Source organism: Polyodon spathula, chromosome 4, assembly GCF_017654505.1.
Source record: "Polyodon spathula isolate WHYD16114869_AA chromosome 4, ASM1765450v1, whole genome shotgun sequence".
Lineage (NCBI taxonomy): Eukaryota > Metazoa > Chordata > Actinopteri > Acipenseriformes > Polyodontidae > Polyodon > Polyodon spathula.
In genome coordinates this window covers 51,804,980-51,823,722 of record NC_054537.1, presented here as the reverse complement: position 1 = coordinate 51,823,722, position 18,743 = coordinate 51,804,980, and the positions used below count along the sequence as shown (strand labels likewise).

The window sequence follows — 18,743 nt, the reverse complement described above, 5'->3', positions numbered from 1 at the left end:
TTCACAAGCTATTGTAAAGTGCTTGAATAACTTTGACGTTTATTTTGAAGATGTATGCATCAGTGCATTTATCTCTCTATTTGCTGTTTAAAAAAATAATAATCTGTATGCAATTAATAAAATAGTTCTGTGCACATTTTGCGAAATACGCAACTTTACAGGTGAATTAAAAAATAAATAAATAAATAAATAAATCTGAGATTTTCACAGGGCCTGCTCACCTGTATTGCTTTTCTGGTCAACTGTCAGCTGAATTGGTCCATGTTTAATGTAATGCTCTCGAATGAGGCGATCTTTTGGCATTGGGTCACATGGATCATATTTAAGAAATTCCAAACATAAACATGTATCCTCATCCATAGTTTATAGTTTACAATGTCTCAAGATCAATTAGTGCCAAGTCATTTTGAATGTCGGCGGTATCTATCTATACGGTCATTTTGGAAACATTTCGATGTAATCCATTGTCTTTTATCACATACAGGCTAAATATTCAGAGTTTAACATTGTTTAAACTTTTTTTACTCATATTAATATAACTTGAATAAAAAGTAATTTCCAATGCCAACGTAGAATATAACACTTGGTTTTATTTAACAGTGACAGGCTCTGTCCCTGGGACTGAGCCCCGTAACAAACAAACAGTGGTTCCGACTCCCTCCAGCTTTTAGTATGCTCCATAAAATATGCTAACGCGCGCACTGGGCAAAGCATATGGAGCTGATGCTCTTTGTCAGACTGGAATGGGGGGTAATGGAAAGCCTCCAATTCCAGAGACTGATTTATGTGGAAAACTGAGATGGTCTTTGACAGGAAAGCTGGGTTAGTATGAAAGATGACCATTGTCTGGCCTTTAAAAAAGCTTAAAAAATTGAAAATGCTTGCATTTCACTCATCCGCTTAGAGGAGGCAATTGCAAGCAAGAAAGCTGCCTTGAAAGATAAAGATTTGAGCTCCGCTGAGTGCATGGGCTCAAATGCAGGTTTGTCAATGCATTAAGCACCTACATTTAACCTCCTGATAGGACCTAAATCCTTCACCGGGGGCCTAAGTTGCTGGGGGCCTTTCAAAAATTGCTCTGCCAGAAAATGAGCTCCTGGGGAGACTGAATAGATTTTTACATGGCACACCGGAATGGCTGCCAAATTGACCTTTAGAGTAGAGGGGGATTTCCCCTCATCAAAAAGGTCATGTCGTGGGTTTGAACCCAGGAGCCAAACACCATGTCTGGAACGTACCCCTCTTGTACCCATATTGGAACAAGTAGAGTCTGTTTTTATCACTTTGCCGTTCCAAAACATTGATGTGGCGACCCTCCCAGGGGGGTTGCCACACACTTTGCACACCCCAGCTTTCCCACACTCCGCTCCAACCTGAGTTGGATGCATCTGTGGTGATGACCTCTCTCGCCTGTAGACAGTGATTTGACACCGTCACAAGCTTGTTGTGGTTCACCACCAGTTGATGAACCATGTGGTTGAATCAGAGCTGCAGAGGGCGCATGTGTAGAAGACCCAGTGGGAGGGTATTCGATGCTGCTGCCATCAAACCCAGAAGCCTCTGGAAAACCACTACTGGAAGTACCCTGCCGAGTTGAAACTACTTTTGGCAGGCGGTTACTCTGTCCATTCTGTCCTCCTACAGGGTGGCCAACCAAATAGGTCTATCCGGGTGGGCATTAGTGGACTCTTTGCATTGTTCACTTTCAGACCTAACTGATGTAGGTGGTTGGTGATGAGTTTTGTGTGCTTGTGCTGGAGACCCTGCACACATGAGCCAGTCGTGCAGATAGCTGAGGATTCCGATGTCTCAACAGGGTCAGAATGGCTTCCACATACTTTGTGAAAACACATGGAGCCAGAGAGAGGACTAATGGTAGAACACAGAACTGGTACACTATGCCTTGAAAAGCGAACCTCAGGTATTTTCTGTGCGCTGATTTTATTGAGATGTGGAAATAGGTATTCTTTACTACCAAGGTGAACCAATCTGACAACAGGGAAGTTAAGCCACTCACCTGTATCCAAACGCTCTTTTGTTGGTACTCACAACAAATCTCTTTCTCCGTAAACCATACACCTCTCCTTCCACCTCTGCACTCCACCGTAACACCCCACGCCACAATGAGGACCAAGGGAGGCTTTTATACACAGTAATTAGCTTGAATTATTTATTAACATCATTAATTAGCATATATATATGTGTGTGTGTGTGTGTGTGTGTGTGTGTGTATATAATATATATAATATATAAAAAAAACACGCGCTAAATCAGACCTGATTAAAAGCCTAAAAGCCTGCTGCAAATTAATCACATGACTATATGCATGTTTTCCTTACTGAACACGGACACTTTTCATTCTAATTTCAAAGTGTTTTTCAAGAAAGCAAAGTAAGCTGAACAATTTAATGATACTCACCTTATGACTCACAGCTGCTCTCTTCTCTTGCTTGGCTTTCATCTCAGCCAGCAGTCCACTGCCCATAACCTGGACTCCATAGCGCCTCCCTCCCTGTGGACTGCCCTTGCCTCCCTCTGGCTTGCTGTCGCCCTTCAGCGAGTCTTCCGAGTGTTCGTCCATGGAGTCAGGGGTCTTGAGCTCCTCTGAGCGGTCCGAGCTACTGCTCTGGTCTGTCAACACCTGCTTCACCTCCTTCACTTTGCTGGGCTCCACTGCAGGGCTCTTCACGGAGCTCTTGGGGGAGGTAGGCTCCACTGTAGGGCCTATCACTGAGCTCTTGGGGGAGGTGGGCTCCTCGCTCACAGCTACTGTCTGGGGACGCTCTGACTTGGAGGACCGGGACTTGATCAGGTTGAGAAAGCCGCTCTTCCTGGAGTCCCGCTTCTTCTTTTCTTCCGTTTCCCCTCCCTCTTGAGAATCGGACTTCACAGAAGGCCTTCTGGAAAAAACAGGACAATAAAAAGACAACTGTTGACTCAATGGTATAGAGTGGGACACTAATTAAAATTTCAGGTGTCAATTATTGGATAAATAACAGCATCTTGAACCACGTTTTAACTCCCATGATTTGAGTTGGTAGTTCTTTCACTCTCACATGTGCCCACTTATTTATGTTTAGTTTTGTATCTTGGATTTTAAAAACACAGCTCGCTAACACAATAAGGTGGAGTGGGGGGAAATTCAAAGAAATTTTTCCTTGCCCAATGAAAAATATATTCTTACTTTTTGGTATCCATTTTAGTAACCTTCTTGGAGAAGAATGCATCCACTCCCTCGTCGACTCTTCCAACGAGGCTGTTCTGATCTCCCTCCTGAGACAAAGCAGTACTGACCTGCTGAAGAGGAAATGAGGGAACATTAATTCTTACCTTTCAATTCACAAAACCAGGGCAAACCAGACCCTGTTTCAAACAATTTCAAACATGCATTTCATTCTCCTACAAATTAGATAACGAATCAACCACAGGATCTATCAAAGCCCTGTGAGGGGAATGGATTCTACATGGGCAAAACTAAAATCTGTCCCGACACAGGACATCTGCAATTCAGCAATGTGGGTATCCTTCGAGACTTTTATCAAACATTATAATTTAGATATCTCTTGCTGTCAACCTTCTTTTGCTCACATAGGCCCAGATTTATAAAAGGATTGCGCATGTTTTACGACCGTAAAATGGGGACTGTGGGTTCTGAATTCTTGGATGGGATTTATAAAACACATGCAATGGCATAAACGTGCAATTAATACATGATTTGTGGGAGCATTGTCTCTGTGTGCTTCAGCCCTTGATACGTATGTAATTCTGTATATGCATATGTAATTCTGTATATGCATTTGTAATTCTGGGGCGTTTCTGGATGACACCGCTAAAATTGGGAGGGGATTTTTCAATTTAAGTCTATTAAATATTCTGTCTAATTTATTAAAGCTGCCGGTAATTGCGGGCCTCGTATTCACATGAGTATTTTAAGAACTCTGAAAAGCAGGCATTAATTTGCTGCAGTAAGACAGTAGGGTATATACAAGGCAAGGTGATGTAGGAGATTTGTCTGCAGCAAGGAGGAGATGCTGTTTTCAAGGATTAATAAAGATTTAATCACATTTTGCAAAGAGCTCAATTTTTTAACCGTTCTGATCAAATCAGGTTGTAAATTACGGTTTATAATACCGGTATCATTTTGTTTTGCAAACTCCAATTTTCAATACATGTTGCATATCTTACATGACAAAACAGAAACTCTGCAAATAGAGAATATAGAATCCATGTAAAAAAGATTCTTAGAAGCACCTAAAAAGGTCTTCCCACAGTGACAAAGCAAGGTTCTAACGAGAGCCTTTACTTCTTGTAGGCAAAAGAACAGTGGAGGAGATTATGAAAAGATGGAACGATATTCTGAGGCACACGAAAGAGAAAGTCTCATATACAATGAGGGCTCATCATCCACTGTTATTTTAGTAATGCCAACAGAATTTATTTATTGTAGTATGGTATTCTGGTATTTAATAATACTGGTTCAGGCAGTATTGTTAAATTTGAGTTGGAAAGAAAATGGTAAAAAAAAGGACAGAGGGACAGATGATGCAGTTGGTTTGTAGCTTGAGCAAGTACAGTTTTTTGACCATATATACCATACAGATATGCTTTAAAATCAGACGTAGAGTACGAAATACAGACAAACATAATAAATAGGAGAGATGTAACTGCATAAGAATTTAAGAAGATATAAGTCATAGTTAAACTGAAGACTGTTTGTATGCAGTTGTATTGTTGCTGAACATATTGCTGTACAACAATGAAAGGATTATCCACCCATTTGACTGCCATGGATGCAAGTAAATAAAACGTATTGTTTCTGAAGTTTGAAAAGTCTATATGCTTGGAATAATTCTATACGAAATAAGTTGAACTAATATGCGAAGCACAGTAACTGGATGATGTGTCGTAATCTATAAGCAATCTACTACAAACGCTGTGGTAAATTTGTTTATTAAGAAGCCACCACACATTCCATATTTTATTTATTTGTCATGGTGATGTATTTCGAGCTTGTAACACATCTTCTTGTGTTACAAGTACTGCTTGTACCAAAATCGCCAATTCCATAGTGGTAAATTTCAGCATCCTCATCACCATGGCTAGTACCAGGCTGAGGTCTTTGTGTGCCATTCATTTTCTTTTGGAATGTGTAGCCTACAAAAGCAGGGTTGACCCAAACACGTTATTTATTGTGAGAAGTGCAATTCTCTACCGCTAATTGCGGTGAAGGGTATTTAAATTGGTTGAGTGTGGAATCTCCTGCTTTATCTAATTAGTCTTATAAAATAGGTTGTTATTTTGACGATGAGTGCTGCCATACTGAACACGCACATTACCTAGCATTTTGCTGTGGGTTTTACCCCCTTTATAAATTTGCGCCTCAGTATTATCTGTGGCATATTCTACTAATATTTAACATTCCATCCTCTTCTGTACAAGAGTTAGTATAGTTTACTCTGTGCGGAGTTCATCAAACGCTGAAGATTACCTGAGAATGATGAACTCTACACTCTTACAGTGGCTCTCAAAAGTATTCACCCCCCTTGGACTTTTCCACATTATTTGTGTTACAACATGGAATCAAAATGTATTTAGTTAGGAATTTTTGCCACTGATCAACACAAAAAAGTCCATAATGTCAAAGTTAAAAATAAAATCTACAAATTGTTCTAAATTAATTACAAATACAAAACAGAAAATAATTGATTGCATAAGTATTCACCCCCTTGAGTCAATATTTGGTAGAGGCATCTTTGGCAGCAATTACAGCCATGAGTCTATTTGGATAAGTCTCTACCAGCTTTACACATCTGGACACTGCAATTTTTACCATTCTTCTTTGCAAAATTGCTTAAGCTTCGTCAAGTTGGATGGGGACCTTTGGTGAACAGTAATTTTCAACTCTTTCCACATATTCTCAATTGGATTGAGGTCCGGGCTTTGACTGGGCCACTCCAGGACATTGACCTTTTTTTGTTTTTAAGCCACTCCAGTGTGGCTTTGGCTGTATGTTTGGGGTCATTGTCCTGCTGGAAGATAAATCTTCTCCCAAGTCCCAGGTCTCTTGCAGACTGCAGCAGGTTTTCCTCCAGGATTTCTCTGTACTTTGCTGGATCCATTTTGCCCTCTATCTTTACGAGGTTTCCAGTCCCTGACGCAGAGAAGCATCCCCATAGCATGCTTCACGGCAGGGATGGTGTTCTCAGGATGATGTGCGATGTTAGGCTTGCGCCAAACATAGCGCTTAGCGTTGAGGCCAAAAATCTCTACTTCAGGTTCAGGTTTTTTTTCAAAAGCTTGAACAATTTCTAATGTTTTGTAAACAGCTGTTCATTTCACCGTTTGTTTACATGCCATTTTGTAGTGATGAGGTGCGCTTATGGAAATTAGAATAATAAACAAGGTAATGATATGATGACAAGTCACTTTTAAAAAGATTGAATACACCATTTGAATTTAAGGTTGATGATCATGAGTTATCGGGTTACAAAAACAGGACTGTACCAGTTGTGAACCAATTGCTAGTGGTGCCAAAAAGGTGCAAAGTTTTAAGCAAAGTTCCTGTTCCTGTTCCTTTAGGCAGAGCACAGATAATAGGAAAAATCAGTTTCACCACAAGGGTGTTCTCTTAGGAGGTGTTCCTATACGCAGAGCCTACTGTATAAACAAACAGTCTGTAAACGTCTTTAAAATGAGACTTGTAGCAAATAATTATTACTTTTATTGAGATCGATATAATTGCAAATGGTATTTTGGTATGATCTCGCTAAAAAGCAATCATTTAAATCTGATAGAAACATAATTGAATTTAACTTTTAAAAGTAAAACAATGCTTAATGAATAAGTTATCATTTTTACAAAAACCTAAGAATGCTTAATCTGACTGAAGCTGCTGTGAAACTAACACTGCAGCAATTTTAAAGAGACAGCTCTTTAAAAGTTGCTGCAAGTTAAACTTTGTCTTCAGAACTGTGTGTCATCTACTGTGTCTGAAATGAGGCTTGAAATCCATATTTTTTCATGAGCCATTTTGTTTTTTCAGTTGCTTTTTCTGGAAGCCATTTTGTTTCTTTCATAAACACCTGACTAGACGCCATTTAGGATCTCCAGTTTCAACTTCCTGAACACCGTTTTCACCACGAGGAGACGCCATCTACATCCTTTACCTTTTGTTTGAGACTATATCAATTTCCCTCAACCCAGAGTGGTAAATATATACGTTTATTGAATTATTTGGTGCATTTGATTAAATGTGATTTTAAATATTACTTTGTAATCTAAAGGTACTTTCACACCAGGCGCGTTGCGTCAAACTGTCAGTGTACAACGTAACATACTGTACATCTTATGGAAGCTTTCACACCGGCTGCGTAGAGTAAAAAAAGTCTAAAATACAATGTGTTCCTATTTCTCTGTGCGTGCCCAACGTAAATGTTATATATAAATGTGAACATTGCTCCAGATATTGTTTCGGGTCTCGGAGTAACTTAACCTCAAATTAAAATGTATTTCATGGGGTAAAATGCAACATTACCTTTTCTCATAGCGCGAGTTTGCAAAACAAAACTTTCCATCTCCTACTCTTTAATAAAATGGCATGTGATAGTAATATAATACGCTGCATTCCATGCGGTCCATGAATCGGTCATAATGGGATGATTAATTGAAGTCGTTGATCTGTGATTAGACAAACTTGTGCTGCAGTGGTCTCATTTAATTTATCAAAATAATTACAAGCGTTGCTCTTCTTCGAAGCTGTCATTGTATCTGTTATATCTGCAGTGGTCAGTGAGATGAGAGTTTTACCTCACCAAAAAAACATTCCCCAGTGTAGTCGGCGCATTTTTCCATTTGTTTAAGAAATAATGTATTAATTTAAAAACAATTATTGGTTAACACTTTTTTGAGTATTCAAACCTCTGTCAAAGTATTCAAATGATAATTTAATGTAGAATATTTGAATATTTGAATAGTCTAACTCACCCCTATCAATAACCTTATTGGACAGACTCAGACGGCTCAATGCAGCCATTCAGGGGCCAGACCCAGAGCTACAGGCTTGATGGGCGGAATGCCATAAGGTCCCTCATGCCTGATTGAGCAGGTCACGGTGCTTGGGCAGTCTCCGTGGCTGGAAGTTCAGGAGCTGCATTAGGGTTTAAACCAGTCTCCCTTCTAGTGACACTGCCCAGAGCTATGCCAAGGTATAGATTGGCAGACTGTTTTCACCAAAAGAGTGCCTTTAGACAGAGACAAAACACTGTCAATAGGCACTGGCATTTCAGTACAAGCTGAAAAAGTCCTGCTGTTGAACCAGGCTTGCAGAGGGTGCATACACAGGAGACCCAAAGGTAGGATCTGAGAAGCTGCTGCCATTAAGCCCAGAATTTCTGGTACATCATTACCATGAGTGCTTTGTTGAGCTGATATAGCTCTAAACAGGCAGCAATTCTTTGCACTCTGCCATCCGACAGAGTGGACAGCATGGACCCAGAGTCCAAGCACACTCGTAGATAGGAGGTTGTCTGTAAAGGCATGAGCTGGCTCTTCGCATGAGGCCCAACCGTTGAAGGTGGCTGGTGACCCATTACGTGTCAGCGTCTGTCTGAGCTGGAGACTGGGCACAAATGAGCCGTCCAAATAATAGAGTCCTCTCAATGGTTCCAGTACAGCTTCTCTGCACCTCAAAAAAGCACGAGGAGCTAGAGAGGTGCCAAACAGCAAGCTTCATGTGTGCCAGTTTTACGGGAATATGAAACAGGCGTCTTTGCGGTCCACCATGGTGAACCAGTCACTTGGCCTGATTGGCTGCATCTTCAACATTCTGAACCTCCTTCGGCTCAGATACAGGATGACCTGCCTGAGGTCGAGGATTGGTCTACCACCTTAGGCATGGAGTAGAACCAGTCCTCCAGCTGGAGGGGGTATATACCAAACAAATAGCCTGTTTTTGAAGCAAAGCAGCTACCTCCAGCGGCAACCTGTGGGTCTGTGACTGAGCTGCAGTTACATCCCGAAAGGGAAGGGGACCGTGTTTGAACTGTAGCCGGTAACAAGGTAAAAAGTACTCAGATGCATGTGGTGCACTGATGCCAATAGTCCTGGGCCTGTGGCAGCAAACACCTAGCGCCGCTTCTCACCTTGTGACTTGACCTGAGGCTCTTGCCACTGCATCGGAACTTATTATAGCCACAGTGAATGGCCGTGGGCCGGTTCTGAATAACATCTCTGGCCGCAGGCGCAGCTGGCTGTGCCAGTCTCTGAGGCTGCTAGCACAGGGATAAAACCCAGGCATTATGCAAATAGCAAGCAATGTACAGTAAGAATATGCATTGCTCCCTCAGGCCAAGCCAGCAACAGGTCTGTCAACAAGGCCTGCTTCGTACCAGACTGGGGATGTAAACAACGTTCCTCCCAGTGCAGGCTGGACCTGCCTGCTCAAGCAGCAACACTGCGGTACATTAATGTAACAGGACGGGTCAAGACCCAAAACCTAGTCCTCTAGTTCTGGACCAGGGATGGTACCGCAGTTGGGAACCGGTTCAGTGACTTTGCACTGAGTTGATACGGTACGGTACCGGGATGGCACCGGGTTGGTTTAGTACCAGTTAGGTGCCACAGCGCCTGGTCAGTACGGTACACTCGGTAAAGTACCCTCTGTACGGTAGTTTAAAACAGAACGGTACCGGTCGTTTCAATACCGGTACGGTACCTAAGTGCCGTTCGGTACAGTACAGTATATTTGATAAGGTTCCCCTCGGTATGGTACGTGAACTGGAGCGGTACCGGGATGGTAACCGCTTGGTTCGGTAACTTGCACCGGGTTGGTATGGTACGGTACAGGTGTGGTAACTTCGTTCTTTGTTAGGCACAGGTAACGGGTCGGGAATGCAGTGAGTCGGTGACCTACAGGTCTACTCGTCACGTTACCGCAAGAAGCAGTATATAGGGATGTCCACCTACAGTGCCTATAGAAACTCTACGCCCCCTTTCAAAATTTTCACCTTTTGTTGCCTTACAGCCTGGAATTAAAATGCATTAAAATATTTTTTTTTCATTTATCTACACAACTTACCCCACAACTGTTAACCTATAGGTGGGGTTCAAGGGGCGGAGCTAGGCACCAACAACCTATCATCTCCTGTCATCAATTAAATCTACCTTATTTAAACATTAGTCACCTCTACCTAGCTGTCTTGTGTTTTTTCGTTTGGCATAAACCTAAGCGATTTCAAGACCCATCAACTTTCGTATACCTCAATAATGGAGTACTTACAGCAGTTGTCATCGGATTCAGAGGATTCCCAGGATTTTCTGCCATTACCAGATCATTCTCCTCCAGCTTCAATCCAGGGTCCATCCAGTCTCCGTTCTTTCAACCCTTCTGGTATTTCAGTTACATCTGATCAGGCTCCCGATCAGGCTCTTGTCCAGGTTCCAGTTCAAATGTTGCCTACCGTTCCTGCCACTCAAACATCTAATCTGCGCCGATCCAAGCTACTTCGGCCTCAGGACGCCCCTCCGGATCGATTGTTTTGGAAGTACTGGCCCATGAATAAATTGATAAAAACCCTCCTTAAAAACGGTAATGCGATTCCAGCAGGGAGTGATAGAGAGTCTCTTTTTATTCTCTATTGCAATTTAGTCTCAGCAGAACCAGTCTTTCCTCCAAAAAAACAATCAGCAGCGCCCAGCCATTCAGCGTCCTAAAACAGACAGCAGGCAGTCTATTCCGGATCAAATCACCCCTACAACTAGCCCCACTAACCAGCAGCCAGCCATTGAACGAGATAAAATCATTTATGCAGCCTTTTGCCGATACTCTATCTTCGGTCAGTTCTCAACTGTTGGATCTAGATAAAAGGGTGTCTAATATGGAACAGGGAAAACAAAATCTACAGCGCTGTCATTAATTCCAGCATCAAATACTGCAGCGCCGCCTACAGCTTCTTCCGGTCCAGCCCTAATTTCAGCCAGCGAAGCAGATCCTCCAATATACAACCTCGCTACTGCCTTTACATATGGATCCTCAACTGCAGCTAGACGTCACACTATATCTCCACAAATCAGACGTAACATTCTCGAAGGTAAGGAATTATTCTTGTTTCACTATTAATGACGACTTCGGAATTCTTGGACCATAGAGTAGTGGACTGCGGAGATTTGGCAGTAACTCTAAAATCCAGAGATCCCAGACTGTTTAAAAATCTTACATTAGGGGAATTTGTCCTTGCGTTCTCCATATTCAGAGATGTGTTATGCTCGGTATATCCTAACCGCAGAGCTGAATTGGACTCCTACAAATACTACATCGTGGAGCTGTCTGTCAGATACGGAGGGACTATGTTTTTTGAGCATCATAAAGCATTCTCTGCAAAAGCAGCAGCGATATTGGCAGCAGATAATTACATCATCAATTGGGCACAACCTGACCCAGATCTATTTAACAGAATTTTTGGTGGTTTAAGAGCTAACGCATGTGGGGTCTGCTCTTCAACAGCTCACTCAACATCCCTCTGCCCTAAAGCTGCAATTGTATCAACTTCTAAAGCACCCAGTTTCGCCGCTAATTCATACAGGTCTTCAGTACCTAATCCTATACATTCTTCAGCTCCCCTCGATCAATCCACAAGGAAAGACAAATACGGGCGCAGTATTCGATATTCAGGAGGAAGACAAATCTGCAACAGTTTCAATACTGGCTTCTGTTTGAATAGGCAATGCAATCTTATCCACATGTGCAGCAATTGCGGAGACGCTCACGCTAACACAATCTGCCCTTTAAAACGCAAGTGACTTTCCCCGATGCTCACAGTCTTTACTCCTATAAACATCCCAGCATTATCAAGTAAATTACAGAATCATCCCGACAGTAATTTAATCAATTACCTGATCGACAGATTAAAAAATGTTTTTTCAACCGGTCTGACTCAAATTCCTTCTTCCTCGTTCAAAAGCAAAAATCTTTATTCAGCGACTCAAGAACCACAATTAGTGCAATCTCTCATCAAAAAAGAAATTATAAAAGGATTGATAGTCGGTACATTTTAGCTCCTCCTTTTCCAGTATATAGAATTAATCCTATCGCCATTGCCACGAGGAAAATGTCAGGAAAAAAGCATCTCATTATTGATTTATCAGCACCACGGGGGTCAAGCACCAGCAGCATTAACTCATTAATTCCCCAAGATCAATTTTCCCTGCATTACATCACTATTGCAGACGCAATACATTCAATTAAATTATCAGGTTGTGGTTCCTGGTTAGCAAAAGCAGATATATCAGATGCATTTAAAGTAATGCCAATCCATCCGTCTCTCAGTCACCTGTTTGGTATATGCTGGCATGGGAAGTTTTATTTTTCCACCCAATTGACTTTCGGCTGCCGCAGCAGCCCGAAGATATTTGAAGCACTATGCTGGATTCTTCTTAATGTCTGTCATGTCCCATTCTTGCTCCGCTTGCTGGACGATTTTTTTGTAATTTCTTCTCCTTCAGATGCACCAGCAGAAGCGATTTCCAATCTTAAAATCTTATTTTCTGAAGTTGGCGTTCAGCTTTCAGAAGAGAAATCAATCGGTCCCCTTCATTCTTTGGAATTCCTTGGAATCATTCTAGATACAGAAAAGTTTGAAGCTAGTCTGCCTGAGTCTAAACTTAACCATATTCATTTGCTCATTGAGGATTTTCAGATCAATAAAACAATTTAAAAAAACAGGCACTGCTTTCATTGCTGGGTTATTTTAACTTTGCAATACGTATCATTCCACAGGGGAGGACGTTTATATCTCGACTGCTAGCGCTGGCATCAACAGCAAAAAATCTGGACTCCTATATAAATATCTCCTCAGAAGCTAGGAAAGACATTAAAGTGTGGTCTGCGCTTATTCAGCACTGGAACGGTCTCTCTATGTTTTATGATGATTTCATTTCAGCTCCATACGATATGGCTTTATTTACTGATGCCTCATCTGGGATTCGGAGGTGTATTTAACAATCAATGGTTTTGCAGTACATGGCCTGAGAAAATCGAAAACATATCTCCTCATCTAAAATCCACAGCTCTGCTAGAGATATACCCACTAGTAGCAGCTGCCCAGCTATGGGGTCATCTCTGGTCTAAGAAATCAATACTATTTTACTGTGATAATTCAACTACAGTGCATGTTATAAATAAAGGACGTTTCTCTTCCCCTCTTATCATGCAATTGCTGCGGTGGCTACTATGGATTTCAGTCTCTAATAATTTCCTAATACAAGCTCGCCACCTACCGGGCATTTTTAATAATGCAGCTCATGCTCTTTCTCGTTTACAAATTTCCAAATTCCACAGTTTGCTGCCCACAGCTTTGCAATATGCAGCAGCAACACCACAGTTCAATCAGCTGATTTTCAACTAAATCCAACTATTAATAAACTTCTTAATTCAGCTCAAGATTACATGGCATCAGCACTTGCCCCATCTACCAGATCCTCGTACTCTACAGGTTGGGCATGTTATTTAACTTTTTGTTTACAAAGCAGGATTAATCCTACTCCATTCAACCAGGACTGGATCATGGCGTTCATAGTGCATGCAAAGGACTCTCTCTACATCTGGCACCAGCTACAATCAGACTATATTTGTCAGGAATTCAGTATCAATTTTACTTGATGTCCATCAATTCCCCAACTCTATTATCAATTCCAGTGGTTCGTCTCCTTTTACGAGGAATTTCCAAGTGCTCTCCGGCTCCTTCTGCTCGCCTGCCTATTTCTGTAGGCTTTCTCAGTAACTTGATTTCAACTCTGCGCCATGGCTGTTTTTCTCCATTTGATGATTTAACTATGGAAGTCACATGTCTATCTGCATTTTTCAGGTTTTTGAGATGTTCTGAATATACAGTACCTTCTATTGCCAGCTTTCCTACCCTCGGTATCTGCTGCAGTGACCTCAAGCTCATCCCAGATTCTCATTTCATCTTATTTCTTCACATTTCAAAAACAGATCAACTGTGACAAGGACAATGTATTCAGCTTTCTAAGATCAACTCTACTCTATGTGCCTTCACTTCCATGTTGAAGTACATTGCAGAACGCAAGGCCATTTCATCCTCCGACCCTTTGTTTATCAATTCAAGCCGGTCCATTGTATCAAGGCATTGGTTTTCAACACACCTTTGCACCGTAGTGTCCAGAGCAGGTCTTCCTTCGCAATTCTACACTCCTCATTCATTTAGAATAGGGGCAGCTACTTCAGCTGCAAAAGCCAACGTTAACCAGCATTTAATTAAAAATATGGGGCACTGGACTTCATCAGCAGTTGAAACTTATATTCGTTCTTCATCATCTGAAATATCCTCCGCACATCAGTCCATTGCTAGTATGTCCAGAATGGGGACGACCTTTCTGCCTGAGCCACCAAAGATTTCCCCCTAAGAAATAAAATTAAAAGAAAGGGTTTTTTTCTTTCCACTGTGCAGAGGGTCTTCACCTAGTCATTAGGGTACAGCCTACTAACCCCTTTGTCACGTTAAGTGTTTGTGTTCTTTCGTCTAAATGTTTTCTCTTTTCTTCTTTCTTATGTATTGGCGGTTCTCTCTTTTTTCTTCTTCACGTTGCGTCAGCGGGGAGCCGGGGGTCCATCTTTTGGGGGGTTAGTGATTCCACTTTCTCCAACCCTTTGTTAAGCTCCGCTTCATTTACCTCATAGAGGAGGGTTCTCCATGAGTCAGAGGGGACCCCTGGCCAAACCCTACCATCTGCATGTATGTTTCTTTTGGATTCTTTTTGGCATCCCTCGTGTTTGTCGGGTCTCCTCAGGTCCCTCGTGTTTGTCGGGTCTCTTCAGCGACGGAACCCCCCTTCTATTATGTATACGTATATACAAAATTGGTTTTGATAGGCGAAAGCCAAGCATGCTTGGAGAATACAAACCCACTTAAAAATGTTTCTTCACCGGGTACTAGACCTTACAGTATGTCTGGACCTCGGTTCCTGCCACCTCTCAATGTCGGTCAGCTCAAGAAGAGTCGCCGCCTTGGCGTCGGGTTGGTCAGCGGGTAATATACACCACCTCCAATAGGCGGGGCTGTGAGAAGACCAATTTTGTGTGGTAGTCAAATAAGAAGTCATGTTTGCGTTCCAGTTCGCGACCTCTTGCCATTGGGCGGGGAACCTCGAGACGGGGGAACAGCCCAAGGTGGCCCCTCTTTTGTTTAACAACACCAATCATGTTTTTCTTTCCAGTTCGCGAGCCTCTTCGTATGTCGGGTAACCTCAGAGACGGTCCCCCTCTCGTATGTCGGGTCACCTCAAAGACGGTGGCCCCCCTCCTGTTTATCGTGTCTCGATCAAGTAAATGTTCTTCTCTCTCTGTGTATATGTTTACTAACTCTGTCAATAAACACTATCAGGGGCCATAGCTCCGCCCCATGAACTTCCAAGTGAAAAAAATATTCTAGAAATTTGTAGAAAATTAATTAAAAATAAAAATTGAAATACCTTGGTTGGATAAGTGTCCACCCCTCTTGTAACAGCAATCCTAAATTAGCTCAGGTGTAGACAATTATTCAAGACAATTATTAAGAAGTGGAAGGTGTATGGCACCACCAAGACCCTGCCTAGATCAGACTGTCCATCCAAACTGGATGACCGAGCAAGGAGGAGACTGATCAGAGAAGCTACCAAGAGGCCAATGGCAACTTTGCAAGAACTACAGGCTTTTATGGCCAAGACTGGTCAAAGTGTGCATGTGACAACAATATCCCAAGCACTCCACAAATCTGACCTGTAGAGTAGGGTTGCAAGAAAGAAGCCATTACTCAAGAAAGCCCACCTTGAATCCCGTTTGAAGTATGCAAAACGTTTTGTGGTCTGACAAAACTAAAATGGAACTTTTTGACCTAAATGCAAAACGTTATGTTTGGCGCAAACCAAACACATAACTCAAAGAACACCATCCCTACTATAAAGCATGGTGGTGGCAGAATCATATTATGGGATGTTTCTCATTGGCAAGGACTGGGGCACTTGTCAGGATAAAATGGAAAATGAATGCAGCAAAGTACAGAGAAGCCCTTGAGGAAAACCTGCTGCCCTCTGCAAGAAATCTGAAACTGGGACAGAAGTTCACCTTTCAGCATGACAACAACCCAAAGCACACAGCCAAAGCTACACTGGCGTGGCTAAGAAACAAAAAGTTAAATGTCCTTGAGTGGCCCAGTCAGAGGCCCGACCTAAATCTAATCGAAAATCTGTGGCTTGCCTTGAAGACTGCTATCCATCAACACTCCCCAAGGAACTTGACAGAGCTTGAACAGTTTTGTAAAGAAGAATGGTCAAATATTGTCAAATATTGTCAAATCTAGGTGTGCAAAGTTGGTAGAGAACTATCCCAACAGACTCACAGCTGTAATTGCTGCCAAAGGTGCTTCTACCAAGTATTAACTCAGGGGGGTAGAGACTTTTTTAATATATAATTTTTTTCTCAATAAAAACTTTTTTCCTCTTAACAGTGTGGAGTATGGTTTGTAGATAAGTGGAAAACAATCCTGTATGAACAATGCATGAAACTCTGAGGCACTGAAAAAAGTTCAAAAGGCGAGTAGACTTTCTACAGGCACTGTATATAGCTTCCGGCAAACTCAAACAGTCTGAACACACACAAGACTGAGGGAAGTGTTGCCTTTGTAATGGTGCTGCAAGCAGTCACCAAGATGACCCCGAAATACAGTAGGAGAGACTGCAAGTAGTCTCTGCCAAAACGCGTATCTTGGTCAACACACAGAAAAAACACACAAGAGAAAGAATTCTCACAGAGAATTTACTCTCAGAGTTGTACTTAAAAAATACTGCAAGGCAGAACCATGAGAGCTGTAGCAGCTACTGTACATTCTCCTCCTGGGATTTAGCACTCACAGTGATTTTGCTAGGCTGCTGTTTCTTGTTCCTCTTGGGCCTCAGTTTGGTGAAATGCTCCAGTTTCTTCTCCTCTGAAGGCAGCTCTGGAATGGCACCGGAACACCTCTTCTCCAGCATGCTGTGAGCAAGGGGAATATCCTCGATGTAGATGGGGACTTCTTCCAGGGCTTTATCCAGGTCAAATTCCATTTCTGCAGGGAAGAAAAAATACTAAATGGTATACACAATCTACAAAACTCAGCTCTAATACTGAAGGGTATTCTCCAAAGCAGCAAGTATAAACTATCAACATTACCTTCATAATAAACCACTGAAAAGTGTGCATGTATGAACAAAACATTATCTAATTTAAGAATATGAAATTTTTACTGAATTTCCATAAAACCACAGAAGTGTTACCATAACTGACGTTAAAACAGTAATTATGTAGTATTACTAAGTCTAGCAGTTATTAATATTAATTACATTTTCCTTAAGTAATACTACATATTCCACAACATGTACATTTTTATTATGGATGATAAAACAGTAAATGAGAGTTTTGAATTAATTTAGCTGTCTTAATATATTACAGTAAAAGCAGCCGAGCTTAAATAATAAAAATGTCAAAGTGAAAATCTTTAACATCACATTAATATGTAAATCATTTCAAAGCACAGTAAATTCATTTTAAATAATGACCATCCATCAGATAAAAAAGATAAATAGAAAAGACAGTTGGCTTTCTTAATTTTAGTTTTTATTAAAAACTTCTTATTTCTCTCAGCATCTACTTGAAGATGTTCTTTAAATATTATGACTAGCTCTATGCTTACCAAAAGCCCTTGAAACGGGACGCAGCATTCTGCTGTGAATGCTTTTTCGCTTTGACTTGGGCGTCATCTGTCAAACGGAGGGGAAAAAACTGTTACTAGCAAGCAGAAATATTCAAGTAAAATTTGTGAAGGAACCTAACACAACTCAGTTCCTCACCTGTATCCAGTAAAAGTCAGGTACAAAAATTAGGGCAATTTTTTAATTCCAGTACTGACAGAACCTGATTAAGCACAATTCAATAATACAGTAATACACACTTTCTTCAGTCTCGCAGTTTTGCTTTTCAGAGCTAGCCATGCACTTCTAATAATTTAATTGCATTGTGCCATTGGTATTTAGTAGTTGTCAACAAGTCTCTTGCTTATACATACTTGTTAAAAGAACTAACTGCAGGTAGCATGTGTTATAACATACTATTGTTTTCTGTCACCCCATGTAAATGATCCGGAAGATCCTGTTGTTCATGATTATTAGGCTATTATCTTGTTTATCTTAAGCGATGAAATGATCATAAGGAAACATGCCGTTTTTTTTTAAACAAAGTATAAATATCAATATAAATACATTTATGAACATATTCATGTTGTTATTAATAATCAATCAGATAATATAAATGTAACTAAAGTATTCATGTTTTAAAAATTGTTAAATGTAATAGCCTAGTAATAATAACTTGTTTTATGTATTAGATGTCTACGTATATATGTGGATAAGGTATCTAAAATGTGGTCCTACCTGGGAATGTTTGTTATAACAGTAGATCATTTTTCTTAAACAAAAACTAACAGTTGCACCACAAAAAAAACAAAACAAAACAAAACAGCAAACCAAAAACTTCCTTTATGATATACAAAGAAGATTACAATCTAATTGGGGGGGGGGGGGCTACTTTCCATTGCATATAAATATAATGATTTAAAACCAGCCTTCCAGGGAAAAAAGAACGGATATTAAACACAAAAAAACACATTATAATTCATGGAAAGAGCTGGCAATTCTGAAAAAAAATGAAGGTAAAAAAACTG

At 41.0% G+C, this 18,743-nt stretch overlaps 1 protein-coding gene across 3 annotated transcripts in view; it reads right to left on the bottom strand.

Annotated features, from left to right (window-relative positions):
- LOC121314619 (F-actin-uncapping protein LRRC16A-like) overlaps positions 1 to 18,743 on the bottom strand; it is a 255,535-nt gene that overhangs the window by 7,877 nt on the left and 228,915 nt on the right. For 2 of the 3 annotated variants that reach the window (XM_041248065.1, XM_041248067.1), the window contains exons 30-33: positions 17,718 to 17,784; positions 16,900 to 17,093; positions 3,185 to 3,297; positions 2,420 to 2,900 (exon numbers count right to left, since the gene is read on the bottom strand). In XM_041248065.1, coding sequence (XP_041103999.1) covers positions 2,420 to 2,900; positions 3,185 to 3,297; positions 16,900 to 17,093; positions 17,718 to 17,784 — 855 coding nt within the window. The remainder of the gene's footprint in view (positions 1 to 2,419; positions 2,901 to 3,184; positions 3,298 to 16,899; positions 17,094 to 17,717; positions 17,785 to 18,743) is intronic. The other variant, XM_041248066.1, reaches the window with a different exon arrangement.